This window comes from Vipera ursinii (assembly GCF_947247035.1).
Source record: "Vipera ursinii genome assembly, chromosome: 2".
In the NCBI taxonomy this organism is placed as follows: Eukaryota; Metazoa; Chordata; class Lepidosauria; order Squamata; family Viperidae; genus Vipera; species Vipera ursinii.
This window is the reverse complement of record NC_139513.1, coordinates 133019122-133038098: the sequence shown is the minus strand read 5'-3', so window position 1 is coordinate 133038098 and position 18977 is coordinate 133019122. Positions and strand designations below refer to the sequence as shown.

The window sequence follows — 18977 nt, the reverse complement described above, 5'->3', positions numbered from 1 at the left end:
CATGAGCATGTGCACCACGCAAATGGGGCTGCGAGCATGTGCGCATGGCTTTCAGCGATGCTTGTGCCTGTGTGGGGTTTGTGCTGCTGCCACCAGGCTCATGGCAATGCTACCACCAGTGCAAGGATCGCGCCACCACCCCACGTGAGGCTCACACTGCAGACCGCCTGTTGCTTGCCTCTTGCAACGCTGCCGCTGCCCGCAAAAGTTTCATGGCAATGCCACGTGTGTGGTGTTGTTCTGTACCAGCCTGCTACCGGCCCTGCAGAAAAGGCAGGGACAACCCCTTTTACAAGAAGGCAAGAGGCTGGAATTACGCCTGCCAAATTTATTGCTACAAAAACAAATAGAACAAGACATGAACCAAGAAACAGGAGCTTTTCAAGCGGTTGCCTTCAGCAAACCAGCCCTCCCACGCATTCCCCCTTAAATACAGTTCAGGGCGTGGCTTTTCTCTGCCTCCTTCCGAGGAGCCCCATTGCCTTCCTCTGTTTACTCCTGATTGACTGCCTCCTGCGTCGGGCGTCCTTGAACAGGGCCAGCTGTGGGTCATCTTCATCCACGCTGTCAGGCTCACACAGCTGGGTCTGCGTCGTGACCAGGTGAGAAGGGCCTGGCTGAGGGCTCTCATCAAGCTGTCCAGCCCCCTCAGCAAGCTCTTCAACACCCCCCTCCTCCTCCTCCTCTGAGTCATCCGACCCAACTGCCGAACCCACAGGCTGACCCTGAATCACAACAGGTGTTCCGCTGCCCACCTGCTGCTCACGGTGCTCCCGCCACCCATGCAAGGTTCGTGGCAATGCTGCCATCCACGTAATACTAGCGGCAATGGTGGCACGAGGGGAGGGGAGCACGTGCACATGCACTGCCATGGCCCGGTAGTGGGCCGCGGTCCATAGGTTGGGGACCTAGAGAACAGCCACTGAGACCAAAAAGGCCTGAGCTTCGCCCACGTTTCTAATGATACATTGGAATGTAGTAGTTTTCTGATAATTCAATTTTGTCACTTTTTTTCTTATACTTCATTACCTTATTCCTACGGTAGTCTCCAAACCTGTTACGTTCTTATGTTCTTCCAAACATTTTATGATAATATACTAAAATACAAATAATAAACTGATGAGAATCCTTACCTTTCATTGCAGCTTTTTCATTGATATCTGGATGGTGCACCTAGAACTATTTATTGTTTGTTTTGGAAACTTATAAGGTGTGTGTGTGTGTGTGCGTGTGCGTGCGCAATGTTTAAATATTAGGGTATGGTTAGGATAAAGTATATGTATGACAGGTTTTGGTTCTTGTGCTGGCCCTTAACCGAGATCCAGTTTTTTCAGAGTATATTATCTGAGAGGAGGCTTTTAAGAGGCAATAAGTTGCTTTTAAACACAGGTCCTCATAATAGGATATAATACTGTAAATCAAATTCTAGAGTATCTTCCCTAAATGAGGATATATTAGAGAGTAACTCTATCCAGAGCTCACCAAACTATATAGCTTTTACATGCCTGACTGTTCTGTTGACAAGGAGTACATTATCTTTTGTTGACATATTGCATACGTTGCATGAATTTAGAATATAGAATGAAGAATGTGATAATCCAATTCAGATTATAAACAATAAAAGTATAATATATACCAAAACATCTTAAAATGTATAAGGTTTCCTGAATTCTGAAGAAGAAATAGGATTCTTACCGCCACTATTGAAACCAACAATCTTTCTGCACTTCTTTCCACTTTTTGGCCAATCTTTTTTGTCTCCTAGCAAGATAATAATATTCCAATTATTTTTTACATTTTTTGACAGATAGTTAATTTTTTAAAAAGTCTTATGTTTCAACAATAATTCATATTTCAGAATAAAACAACAAATCCTTTCTTGATTCGATTCAGAATTTTATTTAGCAAACCTAAAAAAAAAATTGGCAGTGGTTTGCTCTCCAAGCTTGTTTCAATTTAGTTTCTGAACATTTCGTTATCAGACTAGGTAACATCAGCAGCAGGATCTTCTTGTGCTATTTTCCTTAGCTTATGAATGTCTTGTGTGCCAGTGTGATCATTTGGTCGTGTGATTGGTTGGTTGTTCGGAGCTATATTTAAATTCTGAGCAGCTGATTGGTTCTCTTGTTGATTGGTAGTTCGAATGGTCTGGTTCTTTGTCTTTGTCCCACATAGGATTGGTTACAATTGTTGCAATTAATTCTGGCAGCCATTTGGATGTTCCTTTGATGAATGGCAGGACTTGTTTTTTGTGCTTTGATTGGCTGTGTATTTTGTTGGGGTTTGTATTTTGTCTTGCCATACATCAAAGGAACATCCGAAATGGCTGCCAGAATACTGCAACCCTTAGGAATAAATGATAGCTCACAAACCCACATTTACACTCAGAAAAAAGCTATCTAAAGTCAGACAGAAGGAAGACAACAGCAACATAGTACACAAATCAATTGCAACAATGCCAGAGATCATCGCTTTGTGTTCTCACGAGGTTTAAAAGCATTTGTGAGAGATCTCAAGTCCTCTCCTTTTTCAGAGAATTATAAAGAGCTGATCTGTATGATAGCTCTTCATCCTGCCATGGTCATCAGTCATGCTTTTTGTGAAACTGTCTTTAATTGCCATTTCTTTCCAGGAAGTTGAAGACTGTTTAATTCTGACGCCAAACCTGACTTCTTCAGCTGCCGCGGAATTCTTTAGTCTTTGATTGCTATGTAACTCTTTTAGCTTCTTTCTCTGGATACATTTACTGATAACATTCCTCCTCTGTCAATTGAACATTGGACATTGTTTTAAAGGGCGATCTCTCATATCTTACTTGGTGGGGCCCTTAAAAAGATATGGGCATGTGAGAGAATGATAGGAAATTCCCACATCAAGGCTGTTCTCTTACCCGTAGCACTAGAGCAGGGGTGTCAAACTTCCGGCCTAATGGCCGGATATGTCATGCCAAAACCGCGCCCACCCCATTGCCGGCAATGGGGAAAAAAGTTGCGACACGTCCCGACACGTCATGTGACGTCGCGAGTTTGACACCCGTGCTCTAGAGATATCAATTTGACTACAATGAAAATGAAAATAAAATTTGATGAGGACAGTGGAGGCAAGTTATATCCACTCTCCCAACACTTTGATATCTTTAGTGCCTGCCGTTTTACGTAAGTTATATTTTAGCAGTTTTAATTCTGAAACGAATAGAAAAAGTTCACATACAAAAACATTTTCAATACAAAAAGTTGAGAAGAGGTCAGGTCTCATAATGGTCCTAATTTAGCTTAAAACTGAGCTTAGGATAAATCATTCCCCCTGCCTCAATTGTAGAGAAAGTTGCTGTTTTGAAGACATATTAGGGTTGTTTATCACCAATTTTAAAATATATAATATATATTGGAATTTATAGTGCTCTTTGGCACACTAGAATTTTGAATATTGAATTCAGTCTATAGTAAACCTACCTCTAATAAAGTAATGAGGCACCCGATAAGAGGGTAAATTGGAACGAAGATGCAAAAGGACATGTGAATTATAATGGCTACCGTATACCATTTTATAAACGCCACATCAGTAACAATAATACAGATCAAAGCTGCCTGAAAGACAAAACAAATACAATCGTAATAAAATTCATGGGGAAATATCAAACTAGAGTTCTTCTTGTCTCTGTGATGTTCCGCATTAATGCTGAGACAGCTGGGAATATCTTCAGAGCACCTTCTGACTATTACAAAGCTGCTTTAACAACTTTATCATGGTTTGTTAAGGCTGAGTTTGTGTGTTCCCCATAGTACATAATGAACTACAAGATTGTGATGGTACATTATGCAAGACCTAAACTAGACAGAGCACATTATGACTTGGACAGAACCATGATTTGATTCATTGTAATAAGTGTAACTCAGAGAAAACAGACAGATATGCACGATGTTTACTATAGACTAAATAAGAATAAGGGCACACATGATTTAATTTTTTGAAAAAATGAAGTCATATATATTCCAACATGAAGATGTATATATAAACAGAGAAACAAAATTAGACATTTGAATAAATGGGAAAAACAAATTAGGCTCTGCCCGTTTACTCACAGTTGGAAAAATGAATGACCAAAATTCCTTTGTGTTTTGTATACTTTTAAAAGTGAAAGAGACAATATAATGAAACAGAATTACTGAGGGTACATAGCCCATAATGCAAAAAGCCTGCAAGAAAAAAAATACATTCATTAAATTTTTTCTTGACATACTTTCCCATGAAAACAGACCAGAATAATGAAAAACACAGCAAACAACCCATCATTTTTTCCTTTAGGTCTACTCATACAGAACGATCCCTTTCTAGTCACTGGAAGATGGATTCTACAGGAAAGGGTTAATTTTACCTTTTTAGCTAGAAGGCAGACTAAGCTTCTTCCTGTGTTATGGAGGAACCTCTGCCCTCAGTCATATACACTGATTTTCCACTTTAGGGTACTTCAACTGCTCCTTTATTGTATATTCCCTCACCCCCAAACCTGCCAGGGTAGGTCACAGAGAGATGAAGGAGGCAGCTTCATACATAATTTTTCACATTTTTTCAGTTTTTTATAAATTATCCTGAAAGATAATTGCTGTGCAATTTTTGAATTCAGAACTGTTTTAAATTTGTAACTTTTTTAAAGTTCAGATTAATATTTTCTGAGTGAAATACTGCATTTGAAACAGGTTGTTTTGGAAGCACTTTGTGCTTGAAACATATCCGGAAAAATTGAAACAGCCTGTTTTGAATACGAAACAATAGATTTTCATTTAATACAACTGTTTCAAACTGAAGACAGGGTGTTTTTGCTAAAATAGTGCTTTCCCAGGGATGGGCATTTTAAAAAAGAGAGGAGTACAAAATAATACAAGATCTGAGTTTATTCTAAGTAAGTGGAAATGAGCTGACTAAGTGGTAAGTGGAAATAAACTGAAGAAAAACCAAAGAACAATTGTTTGAAAGTAGGAAGACTTACTACAGCAAAGATCTTCATTGGGGAAAAAATAATTTCATGATAAACACCAAATAAGATCCCGGTCATGACAAGAAGAATAGTGTAATATAAAGGAATGTCGACTAATGCTTGTCCACACCAATAAGCAGATGGATAAAGGCCGGACAACTTAAGTTGGGTATAAGCTTTAATCTGCAAAAAATAAATTGGTTAAAATGTGTATTTGATACAGCATATTGGAACAAATCTAACAATGGTTATTCACAATTGAGGATTGGATGAAGAAAGCATCAGGAAGAGAGAGAAGGAGACGATGCTGATCTATGAGTTAATGAATTTTTAGTGGGGTTCTTTATGTTTGCTTTTAAACTCAGGATTCAGATTAGCAAGGGCAGGAATAACTGTAAATACATGTGTACTAAAACCGCAAAGTTAAATTATCCAATATACATTAATATTTAATTAGTTTAAATATTTGCTGGTTCTCAGTTTTTAACATTTTTTCGACGTGACTCTGCCTCTTTGCTATGTCTAACTTTTGATCTAATCTGATTTGCTTATCTCTCTGCTTTATCTGCTGAACTAGATTGCCCTATTTATTTATTTGTTTGTTTGTTTGTTTGTTTATGTTTTTGTGTATTAGATTGGCCTTTTTATTCAAGTTGGCCTCAGGCATAGATGTATGCTATTTGCTATACTTTGTATTATAAATGTGGTTAAATATTGATTGATTTAACCACTTTATATAGCCACCCTACTCAGCATGACTCAAGCCAGCTTTCATTATCAGTAATGGATCAATTAAAGGTACATTAAAAATGAAATATGAAAATAGAACCCAAAGGAGTTCTATTACTGCCACGACAAGGCAGTAATCCATGAAGGGGAAAGGAGTAACATACAAATTCTTAAATATGGGGAAAAGCTCATCCAGTCAGGTACCCGATTCTCATACTCAATGTCTGGACAAAAATAACAGGTCTTTAATGCCTTCCAAAAGGCAGGCAGGGTTAGGCTAACCAAATCTCTAGGGGAAAAAAGTTGTTCCAAAAAGTGGGAGCAGTAACAGAGGCAGGGAATGATTTTTAAAATAATTTATGAGTTTCAGTTTAAAATATGTTCAAATATTGAAATAAATTCAAATATTGACCCAACATCTGTTTATACATTGAATATAAACGTCGGCAGACAAATCACGCTTTAGACCAGGGGTCCCCAACCACCGGGCCATGGCCCGGTAGTGGAGTGGTGGGTGAGCTTCACTTGTGGGAGCGGTGGGCACTCACACAGCTCCATTTGCACAATCAAGCGCTTGCCACTTGCATGGAACTGCTAAGCCAGAGAGGTTGGGGACCACTGCTTTATACTAATACATGGATTTTTTGTTGCTTCACCTGTTCTTTTGAAAAAATGATTTAATGTAAAGTTACCCTATGATTTTCTGCATTCTCCATGGTAAAATATGAAGGCAATCCAGTCATGGTGACACCTACTGTCAAACATTGAACAATCATCACCATTATGAAAGTTCTATCATTAATTTCCTGAAAAATAAAGATGTTAATAATAGAAAATAGATGAAAACTTAAAATGACACATAATTTACATTCAGATGTTTACCACTGGTTCAATATATTTTATTCCAGCTTGTCTGAAAATGAGAAAACAAAAAGCACTAGAAGGCCAGGAGAAATGGCAAATTGGCTGTATTTCATGTTGTGACTCACAAATTGCACAAATAGATAATGCATAAGAAATACAACATGTCTTAAATATCTGTTTCCACAGGAAGTCTGTCTATCATTTCACTTTATGATATCAACATTTGAGTTTGCATTTACTTACTTGAATGAAAGAGCTAATCCAGACATGGATGCTTTCAGTTACATTTAAATTGTGTAGGTACAAATTACTAATGATATTCATCATGAGAGGTAAAGAATGTAGCATGGTTCGGTTAAAAGCAGCTTTAAAGATATAGTTCTGCAAAAACAATAAAGATTTAACTTATTAGCTATAAATCCAAAGTAACAACACCTATCAGCTTTGCCCTAGTTCAGGGGTGTCAAACTGCCGGCTCGCGGGCCAGAGCATCATGGAGAAACCACGCCCATCCCATTTTCGGCAATGGGAAAAAGTTCCAATACGTCACGCGACGTCATGTGACGTCGCGAGTTTGACATGCCTGCCCTAGTTGAAACAAAACTAAATCCAATCAGAATAGTACATTGCATAGAATTACTAGTTTTTAGCAAAATTTCTTATGTTCTAAATAAACTGTTCAAGACCATGCATTACCAGCTATGTATCTTCTCACCTTGCTTACATGAATTACATTTAATGCTGCATTGTGAGGAGAAACTGATACATAATCACTGCCATTGAACATTTCTGTCAGTATATTCTGGCTCTGAAGTGGGTTTATGATCATGTCATCAATGTTTATTCCTAGAAAATAAAGAATTAAGGAAGATAGTGATCATTAACAAGTCTGTTTCATTCCAATAATCTCTCTCCACATTCAAATGAATGTAATGGTTGCATTGTATTTCTCCATTCATGCGACGGAAAAAGCAGTTTGTATATATTCTTGTTGAATGTGTGGAGCTGCAGTTACAATGTGGAAGTCTATCACTTTATTCTCACATCACTTCTAGAGCTCTTGGATGCCAGGAAAAAGAGAAAAGTTTGGCTGCAAAAACATTGCTTTCTCTTGTTTCAATAAATTGAAAAATTCAGGCTGAGTCTAAGCATCTCAGCCATGTATAATAAAATTCTTTAAATTTAAATTTAAATTTAAATTTAAATTTAAATTTTTAATAATAATAATAATAATAATAATAATAATAATAATAATAATAATAATAATAATAATAATAATAGAGATTAAAAGGATTAGAAGGAAAAAACTGGGGAAAAATATTGGTGCTTCCTATTACTTACCAGTGAAGTTTTGAATAAGAAGGCTGGTTTTATATTTATGATGAGTCTCATTTGGTTTAAGAAAGTATAAATCTGGATAGAGTTTGATAGGAGCTATAGCGTTTTTCAAGTATTCTTCATACATGTGAAACATGAAAACCTCAACACAAAGAAATACTAGGAATAGCGCCAACCTTTAAGGGGAAAAAATAAAGTTGAATCAAATTACATTAGAGAATTACGGTCCTTTAGAATAAAAGTGGACTAACTTCAATCTGGAGTTGAATTTTTTTTCTATTATTAAAAAATCCCACAATCCATCTATCTATATTAAATTTACTAAGCACAAACATATACTAAACACATCTGAAGGCATCAGTGCTGAACAGTAAATAATTCTGATTTTGCATTTTTTTAGAAAAATAAATTTTAAATAACCTTAATTTCATCTGAGATATTTTTGAAAATCATATAGAGAAGGAAAATTAAATGTAAACAATGGGAGATAAAAGAAATAAATATTTTTGAAAATCATATAGAGAAGAAAAATTAAATGTGAACAATGGGAGATAAAAGAAATAAATGAAGGGAGTAATGGAGAATTTTTTTCAATGGAATTGTTATGCATTAGGTTTTAAGGAACACCTAAAGCACTTGTATAACAGTCACCACCAGCAGGCGTTGAACTGTAACTGTTTTGGCGGGAATCAGTTTCGGCGGGAAACAGAGGTTCAATCCGATTGGGTGGCTGCATACCTGGCTAGGTATATAAAGAGTGCAGGTAACCCCTATTCCCTAGTATGGTCACTCCCACCTAATAAAGAGCTGTTATGCTGTACTCATCGTCCCGGCGTCTTTCCTGCTCTCCAGAACCCACTACACAACAGGAATAAAAATTCATAGTGGGATAAAGGCAGAGAAAGAACAGTTGACAAGAATGCGAGAGTAAATAAAGAGGAAAAGACATAAAAGTGTAATTATATCATCTTAGAAAAGTTGCACTTTTAGTTGCAAAAATAAACTAGGGAGGTCCCTAATTTAAAAATAAATAAATCAGGGAGGTCCAATATGCTTACAAGTATGCTCCCTTGACAAATTCTTTTACTAGTGAGGAAAACTTTCTAAATACAGTGTTTAGCATGAATTACAGCAGTACAGTTTGTACAGGCTACACATTAGATACGAATGCTGGTCCACATGTATAGCCCTAAAATGATCTCTGATTATAAATGTATTTTTGATGGAATTTTATTGGTGCAGGATCAAAAAGATCACCCTAACCTGCATATCAGGTGATCCACTGGAAATAAGTTACAATGTGCCTCCAACCCATTCTTCATTACATTCACAGAAGAAGCTATCAAATGAAAGGCTCCAAGTACTATTTCAATTAAGCAAACATTATTGCATTTTTGCTGCAATAAAGAAAATCTTACCATTTGTCTAACCCTCTAATCTAAGGCCTATTAGCAATTATTATGTGCAAACCTGAGATAAAGGAATTTGTAGATAAAATAAATTGTCTAATGAAATACCCAGATCAATAGGGTTCTGTTCTTATATAAATATCACAGTTCACTACAACATTACTGATATTTCTTATTTTTTAAAAAATCAGCTTGTGCCAGCTTGTAATCTAGGCACATATAAAAATATTCAGACTAAAATGAGCGGGTGAGGAAATCATCCCTGGTAATATGACTGGCTGAATTATATCCTACACTGAAACTTGCTCACATTTTTCACGAAACTTGAAAAACTTTGCCACAAATCTATGTGTTTCATTTCTTGAAGTACCTTAAAAATGGTTCCGTTTCCCTAAAACAATATTTGCGTTTTGAACATAAATTATCTATGGAGACTCTCAGTCATCCAGGTCATAGATGCTTTTTCACGAGGCCACTGGACTTTCTTATTTTTCTTTGAAGACGTTTTGCTTCTCATCCAAGAAGTTTCTTCAGCTCTGACTGGATGGTGGGGAATGGAAGGATTTATACTCCTTGCAGACAGCTGGTCATTTGCATTCTTTTAGCAAGGCCATCTATGTCAAAACTGAACAGCCTTCTCTCAACAGAGGGGGAGGGATCTGACATCATCTATCTCCAGTCTACAACACAGTCCTTTCAACAGTTCCAAGAAGGCTCCACACCCATTTGCACTACTCAGGTGACCCTGAAGACATAGATAAACCTCCAGGTAGCTTTAATGACTCGCTAAAATAATGCAAATGGTCAGCTGTCTGCAGGAGTATAAATCTTCCCATTCCCCACCATCCTGTCAGAGCTGAAGAAGCTCCTTGGATGAGAAGCGAAACGTCTTCAAAGAAAAACAAGAAAGTCGGGTTGCCTCGTGAAAAAGCATCTTTGGGAGAACATAAATTACTTTCTGGCATATCTGCAGCTAAAATTTCTGAATGTTATGAGAACTGGTGTCCATTTCTTTTATCTCTAATTCGCCTTCCACCTTCTGGATACTTAAAATTCCAAAGTTAAGCAACCTGTGTTGCTCAGTTTATTAGTAATAAAAGTTACTGCCTCAGGTCTGCCCATCTCCCAGCCAACTCAGTTTTCCACATATGTAAACCCTCAGAGAGAAATTTCCTAAATTTAAAATCACAAATTGTATTGTTATTTTCAACAAGTTACATTTAATTCCACACTGGACATTTTTATAATTTTGGGAACTAGTATGATCAGCCAATTAAGAACAAAGTTTCTTATTTATATTTTTCATACCAATTAAACACTTTCCAAAATGTGGAGGAAACCCAATGTGAAGATACTTACACTTCTGACATTGATTTAATGTCACGATTAAAACTACGAAAATGGACCTTTGCAATAATGAGGGCCTGCTTTTTCCAAAGAGACTTATTGCTTACTGCACAAGATTTTGTCATAGATAGCATTAACAGACTTTGCTCTAGTTCATCAGCAGAATTACTATTCGTTTTGTCTTCAGCTTGCTGTGAGTTAAAAACACCAAAATCTGGGAAATAAAGGAAAAAGAAATTTAAATGTTTTTAAATTTATGTTTTCCAACTAGCTCTATAACTCTTGGCATCACCTTGTTAGCAACATTTCATAATTAACTGAATATATCAGCACATGCTAAATGATATTTTTTTGAGAACATTACCACTATTCATGGGAGAAGAAAATACACACATCCACATACATATACTTTGAAGGCACAATTCTCAGAAATAAATATATTACGATTTTCTTGGAGTTTTAATCATCTTGTACTGTAAATTTTTTAAAGAATGTATTTTTGTACAGTAATCCCCAAATTACAAATAATACTAAGATGAAATATACTTTTAATAATGTCATCATATGATAAATACCACATGAAGTTATAAAACTGATTCTTACCCTGTTGGTCAGTCTCTGCTTCAATTTCCAGTTTGAAAAACACATCTTCTAAGGTTGAGGTAGAAAGGCCATAAGAAATAACACCCAAATGAGAATGAGTATCTAGATCAGCAAAGAGTGCTAGAGGAAGAGGAATGATTTCCAAATGAACTTTGAGCGCTATTCTTTAAGAGGAGCCATAATCATTTTCTTCCATATCAAAGTAGAAAGAATGCATTTGGATGCTTTTTCAGATTATTATTTGATTACATTTAGAGTTGGGCTAATTCTATCAGACTCTGAATGTCTTACAGGTAATCCTCGACTTACAATCATTCGTTTAGTGACCGTTCCATGTTACAACGGCACTGGAAAAAGTGAGTTACGCCGTTTTTCACACTTACGACCGTTGCAACATCCCCATGGTCAGATTATCAAAATTCAGACGCTTGGCAACTTGCTCATATTTATGATGGTTGCAGTGTTCCTGGGATCACCTTTTGTGACCCTCTGACAAGCAAAATCAATGGGGAAGCCAGATTCACTTTACAAGCGTGCTACTAACTTAATAATCGCTATGATTCACTTAACCGCTGAGGCAAGAATGGTCACAAAATGGGGCAAAATTCACTTAACAACTGTCTTGCTTAGCAATGGAAACTTTGGACTCAATTGTGATCATAAGTTTAGAACTACTTGTACTTCCTTTAAAAAAAGAGAGAGAATGAACAATAGGAAACAGAAATCATAATGCATCCAGAAAATGCAGTTCTTCAAGGAAATAATATCCTGTAGGGGCTCAATGCCCCCCTCCTAAATCAAGGGTTGGGGAACAGATACATTTTCAAAGATTTATTGAATATCACCAGGGTATTCACCATATGAATATAGGGGCGGGGTGGTGGTGGGGGTGGTGGAGATTGCTGTTCCAAAAGGTAAGTGCTATAACTAAAGAGCTGTGTTTCCTGGATCCTGATAACAAATGGTTGGGAAACACCTCCAAAGGCTTCTTTTCTCCGGATGAAAGGTTTTGGGGTACCAATCTCACCTGCTTCAGGCCTTCCATCCCTTTGCAAAAAGCTTTTGGCAGGGAGAAGCTTGAAGGAGCGTGAAACCGTGTCCCAAAGTCTTCTCTTCCCTCTTGCGTGAGTGGAGCTGTGTGGGCATGCTGGTCTAGAATCCCCTAATCTAGGAATGGGCACAGCTGGTGCCTGAAATGAATCTTTTCAAAGACCTTCCTGCTCACAGCTACCACCTGCTCTTTGAGCAGGAGCTGGAAGTTGAAGAAAATCACAGACTATACCTCAGTTCTGAATGGGAACTACTGTACTACCCCATCCATGACTAATCAACCACAGCTGCCCCTCACAACTGTACCAGCACTCTCCCAGACTGCTCCGATTTCAAAACACTCAGCAGCTAGTGTGGTGCTTGGTGTTATGGCCAGCCCCGCCATTCGTTTCCTCAGATTTTACTGAGGAAACCTACACCATCAACTTCCAATTTTCAGTGGAGAAAAAGAGAAAACTTGTACCTGAAAATCTGTCTGTATCTTTATATGGCAAGGCATAGACCAGTTGCTCTTCAGTCTCCTTTAGCAGACTGGCTCCAGGGATATGCTGCCTGATCAAGAATGCTGTACCTTCTGTGTTACAATACCTGTCTATCTGCATACTAAAGAAGAATAAAAACATAGCAGGGATGAAAGCATTGTTGCTGCACCATGGATTTCACTATTTTTAAACATTACAAACAAGATTATAATAGAGAAGTGTGCTAGGATTCTCCCTAGCAGTTTGTCGGATATATGTTTAGTTATGCTATCTAAGAGGGACATGGTGGCTCAGTGGCTTAGGATGCTGAGCTTGTCGATCAGAAGGTCGGCAGTTTGGCGAGTCGAATCCCGAGTGCTGCGTAACAGAGTGAGTGCCTGTTACTCGTCCCAGCTTCTGCCAACCTAGCAGTTCGAAAGCACATTAAAAAAATGCAAGTAGAAAAATAGGGACCACTATGGTGGGAAGGTAACAGCGTTCCGTGCGCCTTTGGCATCTAGTCATGCCGGCCACATGACCACGGAGACGTCCTCGGACAAGCACTGGCTCTTCAGCTTTGAAACAGAGATGAGCACCGGCCCCTAGAGTCGGAAACGACTAGCACACATGTGCGGGGGAACCTTTACCTTTACCTTTACCTATGCTATCTAATTGCTCTAGCCTAGCAAGATTCTGTCTACAAGTGAATAACAATAAAAAAATATATTCAGAAATAACTCCATGTGTTGTTCTTGGTTCTTGAGCCTGACAGACAGGATCTATAGTAGATATGTTGAAGTTTCTTGCGGGTGGCCCTTTCTCTGTGGAACATTGTTTCCCTAGAGCACAGGTCTGCAATCCGCAGCTCCGGAGCCGCATGCGGCTCTTTCAGCCGTCTCCTGCGGCTCCCAGTCCTCTGCCATGTGCAGTCCAAAAAAAGAAAAAGTGGGACTAAAAAAGTTCAACCAATCAATTCAAATATACAGGGTAGGTGCATATCTCGCCTTGGCTCCACTCTTCAGTCAAACCCTGTTCTGCGCATGCGCGCATGTATGCACATGCGCACACATTTTTTGCGGCTCCCAGTTTTTCCTTTTGTGAGGGAACCGGTTCCGAGTGGCTCTTTCACTGTTTCAGGTTGCTGACCCCTGCCCTAGAGGTACAGCTCAACTGTATCTTGTTCCTTCCCCAAAAGACTAAAAATGTGATTTTGTCAGCAGCCCTGCGGCAAATGGAGATTTATCAAGTGATTTGATTGTGCTGCTGCTGATGAAATGAGGGGATGGGATGGGGTTTTTATGTAGTTTTATGTTCTGGATTTTTAAACATTGTAAGCCACCCAGAGCTACTTTTGAGTTTAATAAATAAATAAACATGTTGAAGTGCTACAAATTGTGTGCTGGAGCTACTTGGTCAGGGTCTCTGAAAAATGTTCATTTTTTCATTATAGCAAATCTGTTTGAAGGTTCCTAATAAGTAAACAATTGATAATTTCCCCCTACTGTTTTTGTTTCAATATCATTGTAGTGAAAAGTGGCCATTATTTTTTAACTACAAACATTCCATTATAGAAACAGTACAAAAATCTTAAACTTCAAGAAAGCAAATATGTTCTCATCTATTCATATTTGATTACTTGAATATTTAATAAATTTATTCAGATAATTTACTATTATGTGTGCCACTCATAAAATGGCAACTACTTCATATTTGCAACCGAGAAAACAGCATTATGAGCTATCTAAAATCTAAAGCGTTTTAATTTTAATTATTTCAAATGTTTATAGGCTGCCCACTATTCATGGGTTTTCAGGCTGGGTTACAATTTGTCTTTCTTACTAGGTTTGTTCATCATTATTGCCCTCCCAAATAATCGTTATGTAACTTACACTTTTCCTATATTTCAACCCTCTCTATTGTGAAATAAAACTATGATGGTTCAGAAAGACTTTATAAAGGTTAGGTACAAATAATGTAGTTAGTAAAATTTATTTGAAATAGGCAGTGAAGCTAATAATACCTCAAACGATAGCCAATTCCCCATTTTGTCTTAAGGAAGAAAGAAGAGCCAAGACATTTCAGCATTCCTCGAGAAATCACAGCTTTCCGATCTAGAAACAAGAGTACGTGGAATCTTCAGTTATTCTTTTGTAGACAGTAACCATCAAAGGAATAACTGCTGTATTCATGGGGTGCATATCTCTGAACATGCCTGCAACAATGTCTGCTTCGTCCATGAAATGGGTACTGAATACTGTCACAGAATTGGCTTTTCTGTTTTTCAAGAGGTTCCAAACTGTTTGCCGTGAGCATGGATCCATACCAGTTGTTGGCTCATCTAACAGCAATACCTAAATAAATATATGTAAACACACACACACACACACCATCATCATCATCGTCATTTTGAACACAACATAAACAATCTTCATTAACTTTATGACTACTTTCTATCAAAACTTGTGATATGATCACAAAATTATATGTGATAGGATAAGGATATAACCATTATAAGGACGCAATGGCCAAAGTAAATATGAAGTTTTATAAATTAATGTCATCCAAAGCTGACACTCCTAATTTGGAATTCACAATAGAAATCACACTAAGTACAGGTAGTCCTCAATTTATGACCATAATTGAGTCCAAAATTTCTGTAGCTTGCCACATTTTACAGCCTTTCTTGCTGTATGTTTAGTGAAACAATGTTTAGTGAAACATTGCAGTTGTTATGTTAGTAATATGGTTATGAAGCGAATCTGATACCCTCACGGACTTTGTCAGAAGTTTGCAAAAGATATTCACATGACCCTGGGACAATGCAACTGTCATAAATATATAATAGTTGCCAAGTGTCCGAATTCTGATCATCTGACCCTGGGAATGTTAGTTATAAATGTGAAAAACAGTCATAAGGCACCTTTTTTTTCAGTGCTGTTGAACAGTCACTAAACAAATGGTTGTAAGTCGAGGACCATCTGTATCACTTCTACAGTTTACTCTAGTATAACTTTATACCAGTTGTAACAAAATATTTCTACTGTGAGCATATGCACACTTAAGATTTAGCAAGTCACCTTTTCCAGACTGAGTTACCTTGCCTCACAAGGTATTCAGAGCAAACTACAGGCCACTACATCCTTCCATTAGATAATTCCCCTGATCCTGTGTTTCCCACTTTTTTGATCTATGAAAGCAACTGGAAAATCCCACCTTGTGCCCCACTAATTACAATGTTATTAATTCCACATCTGTTGGCATACAAGATTTCCAGGAAAGGATTCTGAGAATTTTGGAAGCAAGTCTCAAAACAACACAAATCAAATGGTGCAACTATTCTCAATTCAATTCCTATTTAGGTTTTGGCTTCCTTTGAATATTTCAATATCAGGACCAGCCCCAGCCAGTACTGGAGTTGCTCACAGTACCATGAGTTCCTCATGGTACTATTATTCTTCTCAGAACCATAAGCAATGCCAAGGTGGTTATGAGCCGCACTGCATAATGAATTTTGGAATTTCTCCACGGAGTTGAAACAGGGCAAAAAAGAGACTGATCTCTAGGCACTGTGTTTTTCAGTTTATTCAATCAATTGCTCAATTTCTATATATGTCTGGTTAGCATGCCTATGATGGGTCCAAGACAAATTGCCACAGCCAATTCGCAGTGGCCAACTTGCTGTTGCCAGCCTGCCCCAGCCAACTCACTATGGCAATTAGCCATGCCACAACTACTATGGGAAAAGAGTTACTAATATTAAAGAAATGGTGGAATAGAATAATTAAAGAAAGGATCCAAAAGGGGAGACAAAATGAAATGTGAATGATAAAAAATAGAATATTTTAAAAATTATTTTAAATACTTAAATTGAATTATTGAATTGTCCCGTGATTAGTTGGCTGTGGTGAGTTGTCCTGCAGCAAGTTGGCCACAAGAAGTTGGCCATGGCGAGTTGGCTGCAGTGAATTGTCCCATTCCAGCCTCAAACTTATTGCTAATGTAATGTAATGTAATGTAATGTAATGTAATGTAATGTAATGTAATGTAATGTAATGTAATCATCTGAGTAAATTTTGAGAGAAAAATGTACTAAAGTAATGATGGTAATTTAACCAACTAAACTACCTACCTACCTAAACTAGTAGAGAAGGAAAACGAGAGGGAGGGGAGGGGAGAGGGAGATCAATGTTCTTTTGGCATTTACCTTTGGATCTCCAAGAACTGCAAATCCAACTGACAGCTTCCTTTTTTGGCCTCCACTCAAGATTTTTGCTTGATTGTCTTTAAAGAACTGCATATCCAAGTCTAATAACACATTCTGAACCTTACAAAAACCAGCAGAAAAAAGGTTTTAATTATGTTTATTATGTATACATTGTGTGTACTATAATAAAATATTATGTATTATTATGTTTATTAATTATAGAAGCTTGTATACTACCCAGTTCAATTTAGATTCTAGACAGTTAAAAATTGACAATATTTTAAAAGGTAAAAGTTCCCCCGCACACGCATGCTAGTCGTTTCTGACTCTAGGGGCTGGTGCTCATCTCCATTTCAAAGCCGAAGAGCCAGCGCTTGTCCGAGGACGGCTCCGTGGTCATGTGGCCGGCATGACTAGACGCCAAAGGCGCACGGAACGCTATTACTTTCCCACCGTAGTGGTCCCTATTTTTCTACTTGCATTTTTTTATGTCCTTTCGAACTGCTAGGTTGGCAGAAGCTGGGACATGTAACAGGCGCTCACTCTGTTACGCAGCACTCGGGATTCGACCCACCAAACTGCCGACCTTCTGATCAACAAGCTCAGCGTCCTAAGCCACTGAGCCACCACGTCCCTATTTGACAATATTAACATTTTTTTTAATCTATGCTTGTGTTTGCACATATACATGTATAAGTTTTATGTCTGAAAATTTCTTCCACTGAATCTCTGGTGGAAGGGATAACACTTGACTGAGCTGTTCAGCTGATTGCTGGGAGTGAGAAGGTGTTAAGCTATTATGACTGTTCTTGACAATATTAAGAACAGTCATAATAGCTTAACACCTTCTCACTCCCAGCAATCAGCTGAACAGCTCAGTCAAGTGTTATCCCTTCCACCAGAGATTCACTGGAAGAAATTTTCAGACATAAAACTTATACATGTATATGTGCACACACAAGCATAGATTTTAAAAAAACTTGTTAAATACAAGAATTTTTAGAGCATTTGGTATGGTAAAAGATGTTTCCTTATTGCTTTCCTATTTTACAAAGTTTCTTGAAATGAAGGAAAATATTGTGAAATAAGTCATTTCAAACTTAACTTACAAAATTGTTCTACATTCTAATTCCCTGTTGTCTTTAGTATAAAAAACTATTTTACTAATCCAGGTATATATATATATGTTAACATTTTCAAAAGGTACATATTTTAATGGGCTTAGGCTTGATGAATGCTATGATGGATTATAGCCTTGCTGCAAAAAACATTCTTGGTCATTTTATTTGATCAAAATTATAACAGTGGGCACTGAATACAAGTGGCATTTAACTGACTCACCTCCTGTATTACATCATTGGGAGGTATCCCTTTAACAGAGGCAATTATTGATAGATTCTCTTCCACAGTTAATACATCAAAAAAAATATCTATCTGCTGGCAAACTCCCATTATCTTTCTTACATCTAGCATTTCATCTATTTCAGAAACTTGATATCCATATATCGATGCAAAACCTAATTTATAAAAATAGAGAAGAGAGGAAATAATCATATGGCTAACAACAGACAGAACACAATGAAATAGGTATAGCTATTATAATACATTAAAGAATAATTGAGAGAAACATTCACGAGAAAATGCTCATGAAATCCAAATTAAACTTTATGCATTCATAGCTGACACAATTTATAGATACATAAAAGGGGAATGGGACTGTATATCTTAAGTATTTTACATATGTACAGTATAGAATGGCAAAGAGACTTTTAATGGGCATGATTTTAAAAAAGTGAACATAAAAAAGAAAAAAAGAAAACATTTTAACAATATATACCATCAGAAGGTGGACACAATCCACAAAGAATATTCATCAAAGTTGTTTTGCCTGTTCCACTGTGTCCAAGTAATGCTGTGATCTGACCTTCATATATGTCAAAGGATAAATCTATTAAAAATTAAAATAATTAGTGGGGGGAATGAAATATATCAGTAAG

The 18977-nt window shown here is 37.3% G+C and overlaps 1 protein-coding gene across 1 annotated transcript in view; it reads right to left on the bottom strand.

Annotated features, from left to right (window-relative positions):
• LOC310633597 (cholesterol transporter ABCA5-like) overlaps nt 1-18977 on the bottom strand; it is a 52645-nt gene that overhangs the window by 11222 nt on the left and 22446 nt on the right. Inside the window, exons 11-26 of the mRNA XM_083351386.1 lie at nt 18818-18928; nt 18322-18497; nt 16981-17100; nt 14989-15127; nt 14797-14887; nt 12779-12918; nt 11266-11385; nt 10675-10876; nt 7910-8082; nt 7284-7414; nt 6812-6949; nt 6397-6510; nt 4988-5158; nt 4083-4196; nt 3453-3587; nt 1696-1761 (exon numbers count right to left, since the gene is read on the bottom strand). Of these exons, the coding sequence (XP_083207512.1) occupies nt 1696-1761; nt 3453-3587; nt 4083-4196; nt 4988-5158; nt 6397-6510; nt 6812-6949; nt 7284-7414; nt 7910-8082; nt 10675-10876; nt 11266-11385; nt 12779-12918; nt 14797-14887; nt 14989-15127; nt 16981-17100; nt 18322-18497; nt 18818-18928 (2141 nt within the window). The remainder of the gene's footprint in view (nt 1-1695; nt 1762-3452; nt 3588-4082; nt 4197-4987; nt 5159-6396; nt 6511-6811; nt 6950-7283; nt 7415-7909; nt 8083-10674; nt 10877-11265; nt 11386-12778; nt 12919-14796; nt 14888-14988; nt 15128-16980; nt 17101-18321; nt 18498-18817; nt 18929-18977) is intronic.